Here is a 17,560-nt window from a genome sequence, read left to right as displayed (position 1 = left end):
GTTTGGATACTAATTTTTACTCTTTGATCGGCATCATAACAAATTTGACTTTTATAAAAATCATGTACTTATCTGTTTTAATTGAATTTTCGTGACAAAAAATTTGATAACTGGATTGAAGGTGAAATATGTCTATTACCCTTTTCAGTACTGTTCCCGAGTAAGAGCAGATAGTTGTTGGTTCACAGATGGATCAAAAAACACCTTCAGGTTCTGGTGCAGGTGTTTTCAGTCGCAGACCCAGGTCAGAGATATCAACCTGCCTAGGAACCTATGCGACTGTTTTTCAAGCGGAAATTGGCGCTATTGAATTATGTGCGGAGAGATTGGAAGAATCCAACCTCATACACAAGTCAATAAAAATATTTTTGGACAGTCAAGCGGCGTTGGAAGCTTTTGGCTTCAACCGAGCAACGTCTAAATTGGTAGCAAATTATCATGAACGACTCTCTTCGATAGGAAGACTTAACAGATTGTCTCTGTCATTGGCATCGCTTTAGGCTTTGCCAAACAAACACCTGGATGACAAGAATATTATGGACTTCTGGCAGAATCTTCTAGGATTGTCTCACTCCAAGGCGTTCATTCACCTTTCGAAGCTTGATATCAAACAGTAGTTGGACTACAGTAGGGATGAACTACGATGTCTAACAGGCCTTCTTATATGTCACTGTCATCATCACATGCAGATATTCGGACTGTTAGAAGACAGTGGGTGTCGCCTCTGGAAAATGATGAAAAAGCAGAGCACAGTACGGCACAGTACAGATGGTAACAGTACGGCAGATCCTTACTGTTACCATCTGTACTGTGGTCTTCTTCTTTCAGGTCAGATGGTAACAGTACGGCTCTGCCGTACTGACCTGAAAGACCATCCTCCATACAAACTAATCGGCTTCGTTAAGAAGCTGGGTTTATTTGGCTGAGCATATCAAACGATATGGTTATCTGTATCTGTAGAGTAGGGAGGGTGAAAGTAAGCCCACAGCACTAAGGCCACATGTAACCTATTGTACATCCTCCTGAGGAGTTGTCCTCTTAAGTCATCGTCCATCCTGTCTCGCACAGGGCATGCCTGACAGTCTCGTCTTCCTGTTCACACATACTGCATAGAGGTGTATCCATTAGCCCCATATTATGGAGGTGTTACCTTAGTTGACAGTGGCCAGTCAGAAATCCTACTGTTAGGCGTAGATTTTTTCTGGTCATCGCCAGATATTTCTTCGGCGGCAGCTTCCTAGGGTCGCTCAAGGTGATCCTGGCAAGATTACATCCTTTGATTCCATCCCAACTCTTTAAGAATTGAGCATGGGTGTAACATATGACTAGTTCCGCAATTGTCGAAGTCATCAGGCCGTAGGTGCCACTGGGTCCTAGTCTAGCTGCTTCCTTGGCTAAAGGGTCGACAATGCGATTACCTTTACTCCTGTCGTGCCCTTTAACCCACCTCAGGATGATGTTATTATCTACCGAGGCTTTGGCTAAATCTTGATGACACTCTAGTACTAGCCCTGAGGTTATAGGTTGTCTGATCAAGGCTAATAGGGCTTGTCTGCTGTCAGTGCAGATTGTCATGTTTTTGCCAGAAATTCCTTTCTTGGTTATTTATTTTGTGGCGATTGAGATAACGATATGGTCAAAACATTTTCAACTTTTCATTTTTGGTTGAACTTGGGACATCTATCTGTATATACCAGTTGCTATGATAAAACTTCGTATTTGAATATTTCAAATGTTTCTCACTTCAATGGCTACTTTTTATTTCCTTTGAAGTGTACAGTTTGTTATACAGGGTCAGCAGAAAAATCATGAATTTTGGAATTTGTTATCATACAACTAACGCACTGTTTAAAATCTGTTTTTCCGCTAACCAGCTGTCGCACCCCTACGAACGACAACCCTCAGAAGTCGAAACTTTTGTGAGCTAAGGATCAACGAGGTCTTACCTTTTATCGTGTGATTCCTAACACTGTAAGAGATATTCGGCTGAAAATTGGTTTGTAGGGGTTTGGAATATGCCCGAATCAAATGAGTTACACACTTTTCCGATAAAAAGTGCCTAATGGTCCTTCTCGATATTTCGACCCATTGAGCAGGTCACAGTAGGCGTTAGAAATAAGTCAAATCCATATCTAGCAACATCTTTGAATATAGTTCGTCGAGTACTATAATTTGAATTTCAATTTTTCAAAATCAGTTCGTAGGTTCCAAAATAACAGGGCAGTTTGAAATCGCACAATGATTAATATTCCGGAGAGATGCATATGACATGCTCCGTATTCAGGTGAAAACACCTTATCCCTTGCCTCTCATGTAGATCGAAGACTTTGAAGGTACGCGTGGGAGATACCCAACGAAAAAAAAACAACAACAACTAACCAGCTAATGCCGCGCAGAAAGCTGAAGTATAACCATCAGGCACCTGTGCAACGTCTTCGATTTGGAAGATTCGCTGCAAGTTATTTTCCACAATGACAAGCAGAAATTAATTCGACTTGGTCGATACGACCAACCGATAGAATGGTTTCGGGGTATTTGCCCCATCATCAGTACCGGTCATGGTCTCTTCAGAACGGCGTGACCCGCCTGAGTGTCACGACCAAACAAATATAATTCAAGCTATTCATGAACTCTTCAAGTGGAAGTGGTGGAAGTCGAAATGATGATTATTATTCCGGAGTCGGAATTAAATTAATTTCCGCTTTTCATAGGGGGAAATAACTTGCGACGAATCTTCCAAATCGAAGACGTTGCACAGGTGCCTGATGGTTTTACTTTCTGCGCAGCATCAGCTGCGCAGAAAGCTGTTTTTTCCGTTGGGTATTTGCCACAGGTACCTACAGAGTCGTAGATCTACATGAGAGGAAAGGAATGAGGTGTGTCCACCTGATCCTGGAGAATGTCATATGCACCTCTCCGGAATATTAATCATTATTCCGACTTCCACCCCGGAGTATGTATTTGTGGAGTTGTCTCCTGACAACTGGGTATTACCACAAAAAAAGATGAAGTGAGATCCGGTTTTCTGGTATGAGATACAGATTCAAATCATTGATTTTTGAATTTATACTTCAAACCAAAAATTGAGATTCAGCAACTTTTATTTTTGAGAAATTATGTTATAGTGACTCAATTATCTAAAACACCCTTGAGTAGGTACACTAATAATTCATAGTGAAAATCAATATTTTAATTATTCAAAGAGTTTATGATAGAATACCTTTATGAATAGTAATTTTAGGTGAAGTAGAAAATACTCACTCTGGCTTTTGGATCCAGTGGAAACAGAAGAAAGAGAACACGTGATCGAACCTATTTTCCAAATCACAAGGTAAATTTTCCGTTGAAATGTCGAGTTGGAGGTGGCTCACTTTCGGGTCTTGAAAATTTGTTCTAGCGAAATCTACCATTTCTCGAGAAATGTCACTGCAGATCAGCTCCTTGAAAGTTTTCGGAACATGTGGGAAGAGAATGTATTTCACCGTATTTCCGAGACCTGAGCCAATGTCCAAAATTGATTCGTTTTCCTTCCATGTCAGCAAACTCTGGTATTTTTCCATTATATTTCTATTAACTCCCTGTGCATGCTTATTTACTGTTGAATACAGTTCTGGTTGATTCATATTCTCAATATTCAAATTTTATAAAACTTCACGAAGCTACTAACTAGGTATGTGAGTGTTGTTATAGAGTTTTTTCTTGACCAGATTATATTCGACTACAGTGAAGAAATAGCTTACTTATCGCTTAGATACGAAAGGCCAATAAAATTGAACACAACTAAATGAGATAAAAATCGTATAACAAACTTTTCGAGTCTATTCAGTGATTACTTCACTAAATGATTTGTTTGTACTGGATAAAGAAGAGTTTATATTTTATTTCAATAATAGTTTTGTTCAGAATGGTTTTTTGACTATAATTTCTTTAAGCCCAGATATATTGGGAATCTTTTTAGGTAGACTTCGGCCACATGACTTTTCGCTAGAGTATCAGAATATGTTCAATACCTTTTTATTCAAGCTTTCTTCTGACCTAGGACACACTTGACTCTCTATTTCAAATTATTGATTTTGATAGGGTTTGTTGGGTTTGTATTATTCAATAATACTCTAAAATAGTCAATTTTGCTATAGTATTTCCAATAGCAATTGGAACAGCACAGAGAAGGAATTCCCGACTCGACATAGGCGTCGGCATATTATTTTTCAGTGGTAGCTTTTCAGTTACTTATTCTTACAATCATAGCAATTGATCACCCCATGAATAAGTTATCTCAACTGAATTTTTCCACCATGGGTAATTACGAAAAACTTCGAAATTTAAGGTAGTTGATTTCCGAGTTGAAAACTCTAAAATACAATGAAAACACAAATAATCACACCGAATTCTCGTCAAACGTATATTTCCAAAATAATAGAGGGCAACAAAATTGCTAGAAAAATGAAAATTCTTCTTCGCTATATTCGGATGAGGTGGAATCATCATCAGGGCGAATAACGATAGTGTGCCATACGTGGGCCACACAGTTCTTCCACACATCACTATTACCTACTTCATTCACCACAAGCCTTATATTGTCAAGCACTACAGCATTCAAAGTCGGTGCCTGATTACATTTCCGCAAGCTTTCTTTCATTGTGGCCCAAACCATTTCAATTGGATTGACCACACAGTAGTATGGAGGCAAACGTAAGAGAATATGATCACGTGTTTCACACATCGAATCAATAATATACTCTTTTTTGAAATTACGTTGTTTCGTGGTCGTCAGTAATACCTTTTTCGTTGGAATCTTTTCGGGTATTTCCATGTCATAATTTCGCATGAAATCAACAATATCTGCTTTTTTGTGTTATTGTTTGGTATTGTGGTCAATAACCGAGGATGATACGAAGCGTTATCCATAACAATAACCGAGTTTGAAGGAATATTTGGGAGAAGCTGCTCACTGAACCAGGTTTCGAATAAAGCCGCAGTCATATCTTCGTGGTAATCAGCAGATGAAACTTTTATATTTTTAGCCGACAGAAGCAAAGCGTTAGGTACGAAATCACTTTCATTCCCGACATGCAAAATTATAACACGTTTTCCACATGAAGAAGATGTGCTCAAAGCACAATACTTGGTTTCGTCTACCCAGCCATATTTGACAACATCATGGGTGTTAAACCAAGTTTCGTTGAGGTAGATTATATGTCTGCTGGATTGTCGGTAGCTTTTCATTCGCCTCAAATATTCTTGTCGGAGTTGAACAATGCGTGTCGTATTTCATTATGACCATCCGATTGTTCAATTTTTTATATTTGAAACTCCAAAACAATAAGACACCTCGTAGAGTTTCTAAAGATTTGTAATTGTAATCCGGATAGTCGAGTAATTTATACCAAATCATTTCCAAGGTTGGTATTTAATTTTTTTGGTGTATACCATAATTTTTTTGCCAAATCACATCTTTTGCAGCACCATCAACGTTTGCGATTTTTTTATTTTTTTGTTTTCGTTTCATTGCATGATCAATGACATCCCCTATTTTAATGACTCGAAGAACTGTCGAACGAGAAGGAGTTTCGTTAACTCGCATATTCTATTCACAATAGCATTCTGTGAAGTGTGACAGTTTTCCTTCTTCAAGCATTCATGAGTATTTAAAATTAGTCGCTGAACTTGAACATGTAAGTCCTTATTTTCAAATTCCGGATCCCTGTCGATTGACGCAGATTCCTCACACGTAATGTTACCATTTGTTTGAAAAAGGTCTCCAGAAAGCCAAATTGATGAAAGTACCCAAAAACACTAAGATTTTCACAAAAATCGGTTTAAGCGATGAGATTGGAACCTTTGGTGTAAAAGTTGAAAACTTTTTCTTGAGATCAATTACCCTAACATCAAACTGATATTTTTGCACTCGACGTGCGTTTCGCTAACAAGGTTAGCATCTTTAGGAGAAGCAAATTGATACTGAATCTGAAGACAAGGGTTAGCTGTTTATATACCTGAAGTTTTTTGTTCCGATGTGGACTTTGTTAAATGATGATAATCCTAATTTATTTTTCAGTAATTAACTAATGGAACCACTATCTGCAAATTAATTTGTCCGCTTTTTAATCTATTGTTGCGTATTTCTACGCTGGCTTGGCTGAATACGTTGTTGGACAACATGTAAGCGGATTCCTTGAATTTTCTCCTAAACCAATGTTCCTCTCTGTGCAAGATCTCAGCTTGGGACCACTTGATGTTGTGTTGATGGGTCCAAACATGGTCTGCTATTCCTGATTTGCTGGTTTCCTCTCGCTGTGTGTGTTTCTTGTGCTCGGCAATGCAACCATTCAATGGCCTCTTAGTTTCACCAATATAGGATTTTCCGCATTCACAGGGTATCCGGTAAATGCAATTCTTGGAATCGCAGTCCGCGTTTGGTGGCCTGGTTTTCGTGAGGCTGCTACGGATAGTGTTACCGGATCTGAAGCAAGTTTTGATGTTGTACTTGGAACCAATTCTTCTTATCCTCTCCGATAATCCTCTGATGTAGGGAAGTGCAAGTATTGGTTGTGACGGCTTCTCTTCCTTGCGAGGCTCCTGCCAAAGTATTTTCTACCATCGCTTTGGAGTAGCCATTCCGTTGAAGATCGTTTTTGATGATGTCTAGTTCCTTCTCGAGACCTTCCTTGGTATTACAGAGCCCAAAAGTACGGTCTAATAGAGTCAAGAATTATTCCTTTTTCAGTCGATTGATGGTGGTTGGATTCGTGGTTCAGATACTGTCCCGTATACAGATGTTTCCCACTTAGTGTCGGTCCTCTTCATCAAAACGTCTAAGAATGGCAATTCGTTGTGGATTTCCTTCTCTATTGTGAAAGTGATGAAAGGTCTCACGCTGTTGATATGTTTCACTATTTTATTTCACTATTATTTCATTTCAGATTTATTTTGCTTAATATAATTTCTATTTTCAGCTATTCATTTTCAATTCTTCTTTTTTAGTTGTTTCAGGGATTTCAAATCATTTTATATAGTAGACAATGCATATCAATTAAGTTGAGGTTTGTTATAACAAATTATATTTATGATGCACTGTTTGGAACCTTTGATGTAGTGATGAATATTACTGGAGTTTTTTCCCAACACCAAATCGTTATTTTTAACACCTCAACACGTGTTTCGATCACCAAGTGATCATCTTCAAAGAGAAAGATTAAAACTGTTTTAATTTTAATCTTTGAAGATGATCACTTGGTGATCGAAACACGTGTGAGAGTGTTAAAAATAACGATTTGGTGTTGGGAAAAAACTCCAGTAATATTTATTAATCTATTATATAACCGTATAACAAACCAAAACAGTCATTCACGACTTTTGTATGATTTCATCAAAAAACATTACGGACCTCAAGCTTTTTTTTTCTATACCGACACACATTCTTTAATAGTGATAATGATGACAGACAAATTTTATGTTTCAGCAAATTAATTACCCTAACATCAAACTGATATTTTTGCACTCGACGTGCGTTTCGCTAACAAGGTTAGCATCTTTAGGAGAAGCAAATTGATACTGAATCTGAAGACAAGGGTTAGCTGTTTATATACCTGAAGTTTTTTGTTCCGATGTGGACTTTGTTAAATGATGATAATCCTAATTTATTTTTCAGTAATTAACTAATGGAACCACTATCTGCAAATTAATTTGTCCGCTTTTTAATCTATTGTTGCGTATTTCTACGCTGGCTTGGCTGAATACGTTGTTGGACAACATGTAAGCGGATTCCTTGAATTTTCTCCTAAACCAATGTTCCTCTCTGTGCAAGATCTCAGCTTGGGACCACTTGATGTTGTGTTGATGGGTCCAAACATGGTCTGCTATTCCTGATTTGCTGGTTTCCTCTCGCTGTGTGTGTTTCTTGTGCTCGGCAATGCAACCATTCAATGGCCTCTTAGTTTCACCAATATAGGATTTTCCGCATTCACAGGGTATCCGGTAAATGCAATTCTTGGAATCGCAGTCCGCGTTTGGTGGCCTGGTTTTCGTGAGGCTGCTACGGATAGTGTTACCGGATCTGAAGCAAGTTTTGATGTTGTACTTGGAACCAATTCTTCTTATCCTCTCCGATAATCCTCTGATGTAGGGAAGTGCAAGTATTGGTTGTGACGGCTTCTCTTCCTTGCGAGGCTCCTGCCAAAGTATTTTCTACCATCGCTTTGGAGTAGCCATTCCGTTGATGATCGTTTTTGATGATGTCTAGTTCCTTCTCGAGACCTTCCTTGGTATTACAGAGCCCAAAAGTACGGTCTAATAGAGTCAAGAATTATTCCTTTTTCAGTCGATTGATGGTGGTTGGATTCGTGGTTCAGATACTGTCCCGTATACAGATGTTTCCCACTTAGTGTCGGTCCTCTTCATCAAAACGTCTAAGAATGGCAATTCGTTGTGGATTTCCTTCTCTATTGTGAAAGTGATGAAAGGTCTCACGCTGTTGATATGTTTCACTATTTTATTTCACTATTATTTCATTTCAGATTTATTTTGCTTAATATAATTTCTATTTTCAGCTATTCATTTTTAATTCTTCTTTTTTAGTTGTTTTAGGGATTTCAAATCATTTTATATAGTAGACAATGCATATCAATTAAGTTGAGGTTTGTTATAACAAATTATATTTATGATGCACTGTTTGGAACCTTTGATGTAGTGATGAATATTACTGGAGTTTTTTCCCAACACCAAATCGTTATTTTTAACACCTCGACACGTGTTTAGATCACCAAGTGATCATCTTCAAAGAGAAAGATTAAAACTGTTTTAATTTTAATCTTTGAAGATGATCACTTGGTGATCGAAACACGTGTGAGAGTGTTAAAAATAACGATTTGGTGTTGGGAAAAAACTCCAGTAATATTTATTAATCTATTATATAACCGTATAACAAACCAAAACAGTCATTCACGACTTTTGTATGATTTCATCAAAAAACATTACGGACCTCAAGCTTTTTTTTTCTATACCGACACACATTCTTTAATAGTGATAATGATGACAGACAAATTTTATGTTTCAGCAAATTAATTACCCTAACATCAAACTGATATTTTTGCACTCGACGTGCGTTTCGCTAACAAGGTTAGCATCTTTAGGAGAAGCAAATTGATACTGAATCTGAAGACAAGGGTTAGCTGTTTATATACCTGAAGTTTTTTGTTCCGATGTGGACTTTGTTAAATGATGATAATCCTAATTTATTTTTCAGTAATTAACTAATGGAACCACTATCTGCAAATTAATTTGTCCGCTTTTTAATCTATTGTTGCGTATTTCTACGCTGGCTTGGCTGAATACGTTGTTGGACAACATGTAAGCGGATTCCTTGAATTTTCTCCTAAACCAATGTTCCTCTCTGTGCAAGATCTCAGCTTGGGACCACTTGATGTTGTGTTGATGGGTCCAAACATGGTCTGCTATTCCTGATTTGCTGGTTTCCTCTCGCTGTGTGTGTTTCTTGTGCTCGGCAATGCAACCATTCAATGGCCTCTTAGTTTCACCAATATAGGATTTTCCGCATTCACAGGGTATCCGGTAAATGCAATTCTTGGAATCGCAGTCCGCGTTTGGTGGCCTGGTTTTCGTGAGGCTGCTACGGATAGTGTTACCGGATCTGAAGCAAGTTTTGATGTTGTACTTGGAACCAATTCTTCTTATCCTCTCCGATAATCCTCTGATGTAGGGAAGTGCAAGTATTGGTTGTGACGGCTTCTCTTCCTTGCGAGGCTCCTGCCAAAGTATTTTCTACCATCGCTTTGGAGTAGCCATTCCGTTGATGATCGTTTTTGATGATGTCTAGTTCCTTCTCGAGACCTTCCTTGGTATTACAGAGCCCAAAAGTACGGTCTAATAGAGTCAAGAATTATTCCTTTTTCAGTCGATTGATGGTGGTTGGATTCGTGGTTCAGATACTGTCCCGTATACAGATGTTTCCCACTTAGTGTCGGTCCTCTTCATCAAAACGTCTAAGAATGGCAATTCGTTGTGGATTTCCTTCTCTATTGTGAAAGTGATGAAAGGTCTCACGCTGTTGATATGTTTCACTATTTTATTTCACTATTATTTCATTTCAGATTTATTTTGCTTAATATAATTTCTATTTTCAGCTATTCATTTTTAATTCTTCTTTTTTAGTTGTTTTAGGGATTTCAAATCATTTTATATAGTAGACAATGCATATCAATTAAGTTGAGGTTTGTTATAACAAATTATATTTATGATGCACTGTTTGGAACCTTTGATGTAGTGATGAATATTACTGGAGTTTTTTCCCAACACCAAATCGTTATTTTTAACACCTCGACACGTGTTTAGATCACCAAGTGATCATCTTCAAAGAGAAAGATTAAAACTGTTTTAATTTTAATCTTTGAAGATGATCACTTGGTGATCGAAACACGTGTGAGAGTGTTAAAAATAACGATTTGGTGTTGGGAAAAAACTCCAGTAATATTTATTAATCTATTATATAACCGTATAACAAACCAAAACAGTCATTCACGACTTTTGTATGATTTCATCAAAAAACATCACGGACCTCAAGCTTTTTTTTTCTATACCGACACACATTCTTTAATAGTGATAATGATGACAGACAAATTTTATGTTTCAGCAAATCTGTGTTTGTATTCATGAAGAATGAACTTCCGAATGATCCCATAATCCGTTTTCATGGCACCGGTGCTGAAACATATCTCGTTCAGAGCGTGCTAGTTGAAATCAAGCTGAAGGTGTCGAACAATCCGTTAATAAAAATCAAATTTCAGTTGACGATTACATTAGGATTGTTGGAATAGGTGGTACAATATTGTAGAAGATGAATGTATTCAGGGAAATGTATTATACGCTAATGTGTAATAAAGTCAATTCATCACATGGGGATGATGATCAATTGATAGTTCCTAATGTCAGTAAGATATTACTATATGGCCGTAACGATACTGATTTCTATCAAATTAGCTCCACACAAAACTTGATAGTATTGATAGATGGGAACAATATTATTGATAAAAATCTAGATCTTTTCATTGCATTATTGGAAAAGCAATTCAGTAATTGGAAATCTTATTTTCTATTTTTTGCATTCAACAACTTGGTAAATCCACATTTGTCGAATTATTCCACCCCACTTTCACACCCACTGGAAGTGGGGGTGAAAGTGGATTTTTCAACACGAAAATATTATATCAGTAACCTCACCTTTGCTGAAAAATGCGTTATTAACTCCTCTGAATAAGGCCCAGTTGCACGGAGTGAAGCGGAGGAAGGCGGTTGTCCACCAGGACGTCATCCTCCAAGAAACATGTGTCTCATAACTACCGGCGATGACTTCCACTGACGAGTTGCTGCCGGACCTCTCACTGTCTCCTCATTCTTTTTTGGGTCTGTCGGATTCGGAGGATGCATACCTGAAGCGTATGGCACCTCCACTAACTATATTATCGCAAATCAGTTCGGATGATGAGTTAGAGAATCCCAGAAAAAGGGACAGTGGAGAGGTTGAGAAGCTGGCGAAGAAAGCCAAGAAGTCCGGGTCTGTGAGAACGCCAAACCCACCATCGAAGTGGAAGGCAAGATGGGTTCTTTCAACAAGAAATTTCTAAAGAACTATGCTTGGCATGCAGTACATCTGCTGCCGATCCAAAATGTGAGAGAGGTGGGAGTTATCGCCGGATCTTTAAGTGTGTCAACCTATCAGGAGGTCATCGAGGATGGAGTTTATCGGGATGCTGGTCTACCAACTACGCGCCAGGTGAAAGTGCTCCACCCCGAACACAAGAATGTTGTGGAAAATAATCTCTCACAATATGTGCTCCAGGAAAAGAAATTCGCAGAGTTCACTTACGCGTAGAGTGTAAAAAAAATGCCCAAGGTGCAGCAGCTCGATACCCAGCCATACACATTTGCAAACTTCCTGTTTCGGGGTTTATATGACCTCTGAAGACTGTGTCATATGAGGGATTTCCTGATAGTAACTTTTTTCATGCGTTCGTACCTCATCATTGTTATGAACGTGTAACATCCTGTTTCCAATACATACTAACTTCAAAAATGAATATTGAATAAGGTTTGACATCTGTCGGTTTAACTATTTCAGTGCATTATTGGCGGAAGTGTAGAATCGCAACCCTTTGATTGGAGCTTATACCTCAAGTGATGTATCGATCAACCCAATTTCGTTTGCAAAAAGTACGATATTGCACAGAATTCAAACGACCTTGCCGCCAGAAACAAAGCAGATCAAGAGCTCGAAAAAACTTGTCTGAAGTCGATTTAAAGTAAAAGACGCTTCTATAAGGGAGAAAGAGGCTGCTTGGCTGAGAACAAATATAAATAAGAAGAAGCGTCAATTTGGTATGGGGAGTGAGTCATCACCCAAACTACGTATACAGACGAAGAGACGTGCTGTCAGGAAAAAAAACTAAAAAAATATTGGAGGCCCTAATGGTAGTAGCTTTCGGTTCTGGTATCGTTAGAAAAGTACATGATGTTCCACATAAGGCAAAAGGGAGCGAATTTGTTGTCAAAAATTCGAAAAAAGCAGCTGAAATTGCAAAGAAGGCAGCACACAAATATACGAAGGCCGCAAGTGCGGAAAAACTTCCCTTAACACAAATTATACCAATTCCAAAAGTCGGTGGAATTTTACCACTCATATCAATATTCGCCGGTTCATCAGTATCAGGTAGTTTAGCCGGCGGTACAGCTGGCGTAACAGAATCAGTTCAAGCAGCAAGAGCAAGCATGTGTTTGTCATAATAAACACATGCAGGCAATCACCTCATCGCGAAGGATTAGCGGTGTCACTGAATACTCAAAATTCAAAAAAACTCATAGATTTGCTATCTCAAAGAGCTCTCTCTACTGTCGAACTCGACTATCACGCTGAGAGAATGACGATTTCTTATTTTCGAAGAGTATTCGAAGGGTCTACCAAAATCAGGACCATACCATATCATACCGAATTTAAAAAAATGTTTGCTGATGTGGCAAAAGGTGGCTCAGAAATGAAACACGCGAAAAAACGATTGGAGATATAGGCGAAAAGACTATATAAATACCAGATTGAAAAAGCAGCGGAATTAATGAAAGAAGGCGATACTGAATCTCCTTTGCCGTCTTCTCTTGTACTTCCTACAGCCGAAAGTCAATACAGACGAAAACAATATATTGACTCTGATTCAAACAAAGAACTCCCAAAAATTGAAGCAGAATGATGCTGCAAACATAATAAGAGGTATAATAGGTCTAGATCCATTTTACGTACACTTCTGAACTATGTGAAGAGATAGAGATTATGTGGATAAAGGGTTCAGTTGCTTGTGGTTCAATCATAAGGAAAATCGAACACAACGAAAAAGCTGAACCTTAATCAATTCATTTATACCACGGTGTGACTGGGTTTGGAAAAGCATAATTTTCATGCAATGTTACAATTGATTAGTGAAAGTCAAAATTCAAACACCAGTCGTTATAGATGGTGGTCGGGCTGACAGAGCATTCACAAATTGTTCCACGATTAGTAATTATTCTGATGCGTGCTACGGTTCAAACTTACCATTATGTTATATGCGAATAGACAACGGCCACTTTATGAAAACTTACGTTCAATTATTGAAACATGCACCTCGACAAGTTGCAACAAATCATTTCACAGTTTTTTACGGAAAAATCAAGAGTTTGTAGGAACATCGATCCCTGAACTCTTCCGACCTCCAGTTTCCATAGTGTTTTTGATTCTCTGTACTCAGTCAGTACGTTTAAAGAAGTAACAAATATTGATTCAAGTTTCAACAACAAAAAATCGAGAATTAAGTTAGGATGGCCGGTTTGTTGGTTCACCAATCTCCATTCTGGTCGGAAGAGATGGAGTGCACAATCTGGTGTTAGAATTGGTTAAATTATATGATGAGAAATATTGGAGATCTAGAACTTTTGAATATATTTGGTTAGACAAGCGAAGATGATATAAATTTAAAAGTTTTGAAGCCTTAATTGTATTCCATTCAATATATACATATTCCATGAGGAGATATCTTGAAGCTCCATCTCTCCAATAGAAATCAAAGTATCGAAATTGTAATTAAATTCATAAAAGAGGAAGAATTGTTATGATAGAAAATAATATTGAAAAAATATGTGAAGCTATCAAAAAAACGATTGATGCATGTAGAAAAAAAATTAATATAGGCAGACTCAAAGAAAAGAAATGAATTTTCAGAAGGACAGTAACAGTAGACATGATTTTCTATCGACTACTGATCTAATATCGATTTAATGAGAGAAGATACAAAATTGGAATAATCAACAACAGTTTTCATTCACGGTTGATTATTTAAATATTTAAATTATTTAAATAACATAGAATGTTTCAAAACTATCTGAACATAATTTCAAGGTGTGTTTTTGAACTCATAATGAGACGTTATAAAGTTGGAGAGAAGCGACATTTCAAAGTTACAATAAAAAAGCTGGAATTTTGATCACAGACGCACTTTTCAATTATGAAATTCGTAATCATTACGACAATAAACATTTGTTCTGAGAAACTGTGGAGTAACGGAAAGTTTTTTGATGATAAGAGATATTATTTTGGTTTCTTTGAAAGGGATAGAATACTAGAAAGGAAAAAAGAAGCAAAGGAAAAATATTTTTATAAAATCTGGAAGCATGTCAAAAATTACAGACAAGTGTTTTTGTCAGTTTTGTACTGGAAAAAATAAGTGAATTTGAATTCCGAGTATTCCGTGCATTAGTGACATCATGCTAACATGTTTTTTCTATGGCTATTCATTCTCAGAATGTCTTCACCAATGTATAAAAATATATTGGAAGTGATTTTTCTAGTCAGCTAAATAGTCCCAGAGACGTGTGCAATAATTCCAAAAAAATATTCATGCAACACTTTATTGTGATATTTTCACTGGATAGTTCACTAACCGGCAAAACGTATTTCGCTATATAGCTTGAGAATACTATTGTATAGCAACACGTGTTGGGGTTTTGTAAACTGTTCGGTGAAAACCTTACAATGAAGTGTTACTTGAGTTCGTTTAGGATTTACATTATGAATCGGTTAATTCCCTGAGAAAAGTTCAATGAATGATTTTTACACTCAAACTCCACCACAACACTATCAGCATAAGGCGTTTTTTTCGTTAATGTGTAACTGTCTGCCATCAGATATTTCCATCTATGTGTGTATAACTTGTTGTTAATGACACCACTTCCGTAATTATGATTATTTATTGCACAGCTATTCACTTCATAACTGACACTACCAACCACAACCATTTACATTATCAGTCCCAGAGCACGTTACTATTAATGTGTCTATTCATTGTATGCCGGTAGGTTACCTTACAATAGGCAGCATGTATTTCTGGTTGCCTAAACATAAGTAGTGAAACAATATTACACACTGTGCATATCAATGCTGAATATGAATCCATCACCAATTATTCTAGTTTCCATTGCAGGTAACGGACCATCCCAGTTTTTGTAACAAACATATTCTTTATCGAAGGTTGTAGGTTGTAGGATCAACAATATTTCATGTTTCTTACGCCTAAATAAGTTTTTTGTTCTGTAATCGATAATGGATGCAATTCCTGAAATCGCATTTTATTCAATTTGGACCATTACCCTTCGGCCACTACTGTAATTGAGGGACTTCCATCAAAATATTTGTTTACATTTTCCACACTGTTCCCCTCGAAAAATGCATTTCAAGTCAAACATTTCTTGATTGAAAATAAATTCAGGTAGCGAATCAAAAGCAAAACTGTTCAAGTAATTCGAAAATTCTGCCCACTTCTCAACGTGAAACTAGTGAAGCAGGAACAAAAATTAAATATCATTGTAACCAATCAAAATTTTCCTAGAAATATATGTTTTGAAACAAAAATCAAATATTTACTACTCATTCCACACTACCGCGGTGGTAGTGCGCCCGACTCACGATCGGAAGACCGTGGTTTCATTCCTGCCTCGAGCAGATATTTTTCTCGAGAGAATTCATCTGGTTGAAGCTTGGATGATTCTGCAACCGTGTTAGGAATCACACGTTAAAAGATAAGACCTCGTCAGTTCTTAGCTCGTACATGTTTCTCAACTTCTGAGTGTTGTCGTTCCTATGAGGGCGACAGTTGATTATCGAAAAAACAGATTTTAAGCAGATTTTAAACAGAATTAGTGAATAGAGGTGTCGGGCGCTGGAACAATTTTTGTATTTGAATATTTCAATTTTCAATCAGAATATGCATTCTGAAAACTGTAATTTCATATTCCAAGGGCGTTGGATTATATTCGTCAGTTGTCACTGTCGAATATAATTCACTGCTGTCGGATATTCCCAGTAAGTAGAGATAAGTAAGAGTAGTATTCATACCCAAACCAGGTAGGATGGACTACACCCTACCAAGAGCATTCCGACCAATTAGTCTCACATCGTTTTTTTAAAAAACCATGGAGAGGCTATGTGAGCGGTTCATAAGAGATGAAGTACTAGTTCACTACCCACTTCATCCAAATCAGCATGCATATACTCCGGGAAGGTCCACTGATTCTGCCCTTCACCATGTGGTTGGCAAAATCGAAAGATCACTGGACAATAAAGAATCCACCCTGGGTATATTCATAGGGGCGTTTGATAAAACAACCTTACCAACAATTACCCAGCGACTACACTGCAGGAATGTACCCCTGGTAGTAGGAGAATGGATACTCAAGATGCTTTCTATTCGAGCAATAAGTATTAATGTAGACACCACAGTGAAAAGACTGGTCATGGGGGGATATCCATAGGGAGGGGTCTTATCACCCCTTCTCTGGAACATAGTTCTGGATACCCTGATCAATCACCTTAACAAAAATGGATTCTACACAATTGCATACTCATATGACATAGTTATCTTGCAGACCGGCAAATTTGTAAACACACTGTGCGATAGAGCACAGGAGGGGCTCAAATTAATAGAAACATGGTGTGAGGAACATTCACTGTTGATCAATCCCAAGAAGACTGAGATGGTCCTTTTCACCAGGAAAAGAAGTTTAACGGGCTTAAAACCTTCCGAAATCTTCAAATGCAAACTAAACTTCTCTGAAGAGGTGAAATACTTTGGTACTATCCTTGACAGGACGCTAACATGGAACTCTCATCTACAGAATAGAGCAAAAAGAGCATACGTGGCTTTTGAGCAATGTCGGAGGACAGTGGGACGCGCATGGGGTCTTTCACCCCATGTGGTCACCTGGATCAACACCGCAATAATAAGACCTATGTTAACGTATGGAGCCATTGCATGGGGACCGAAAGTTCTACAAGCAACGGCCATCCAAAAATTATACCAAATACAGCGAATGGCTTCTTTAAACATCACAGGAGCCATGAGAACAACACCAACCGCGACAATGGAAATAATCACATGCATTCCATCGGTCATTTATTATTGTATTCAATTTCAATTCAACTACCTTTACTGTAGGTTAATGGACTGACACCTACCAGAAAACAAGTACT

At 37.7% G+C, this 17,560-nt stretch overlaps 1 protein-coding gene across 7 annotated transcripts in view; it reads right to left on the bottom strand.

Annotated features, from left to right (window-relative positions):
- LOC111512549 (juvenile hormone acid O-methyltransferase) overlaps window positions 1-15,365 on the bottom strand; it is a 28,769-nt gene extending 13,404 nt beyond the window's left edge. Inside the window, exons 1-2 of one of the 7 annotated variants that reach the window (XM_074180777.1) lie at window positions 15,150-15,365; window positions 3,262-3,595 (exon numbers count right to left, since the gene is read on the bottom strand). In XM_074180777.1, the coding sequence (XP_074036878.1) occupies window positions 3,262-3,595; window positions 15,150-15,330 (515 nt within the window). In that variant the 5' untranslated portion in view covers window positions 15,331-15,365. Of the gene's footprint in view, window positions 1-3,261; window positions 3,719-11,235; window positions 11,342-15,100 lie in introns of those variants that run through there. The other 6 variants (XM_074180780.1, XM_074180782.1, XM_074180783.1 and 3 more) reach the window with 6 other exon arrangements.
- Window positions 15,366-17,560: the final 2,195 nt, after the last annotated feature.

Source organism: Leptinotarsa decemlineata, unplaced genomic scaffold (genome assembly GCF_025532065.1).
Source record: "Leptinotarsa decemlineata unplaced genomic scaffold, Ldec_3_MD MMD2_tig00026299_RagTag_RagTag, whole genome shotgun sequence".
Classification (NCBI taxonomy): Eukaryota; Metazoa; Arthropoda; class Insecta; order Coleoptera; family Chrysomelidae; genus Leptinotarsa; species Leptinotarsa decemlineata.
Note: the sequence above shows the minus strand (reverse complement) of the source record. Positions and strands in the feature narration are given on the sequence as shown.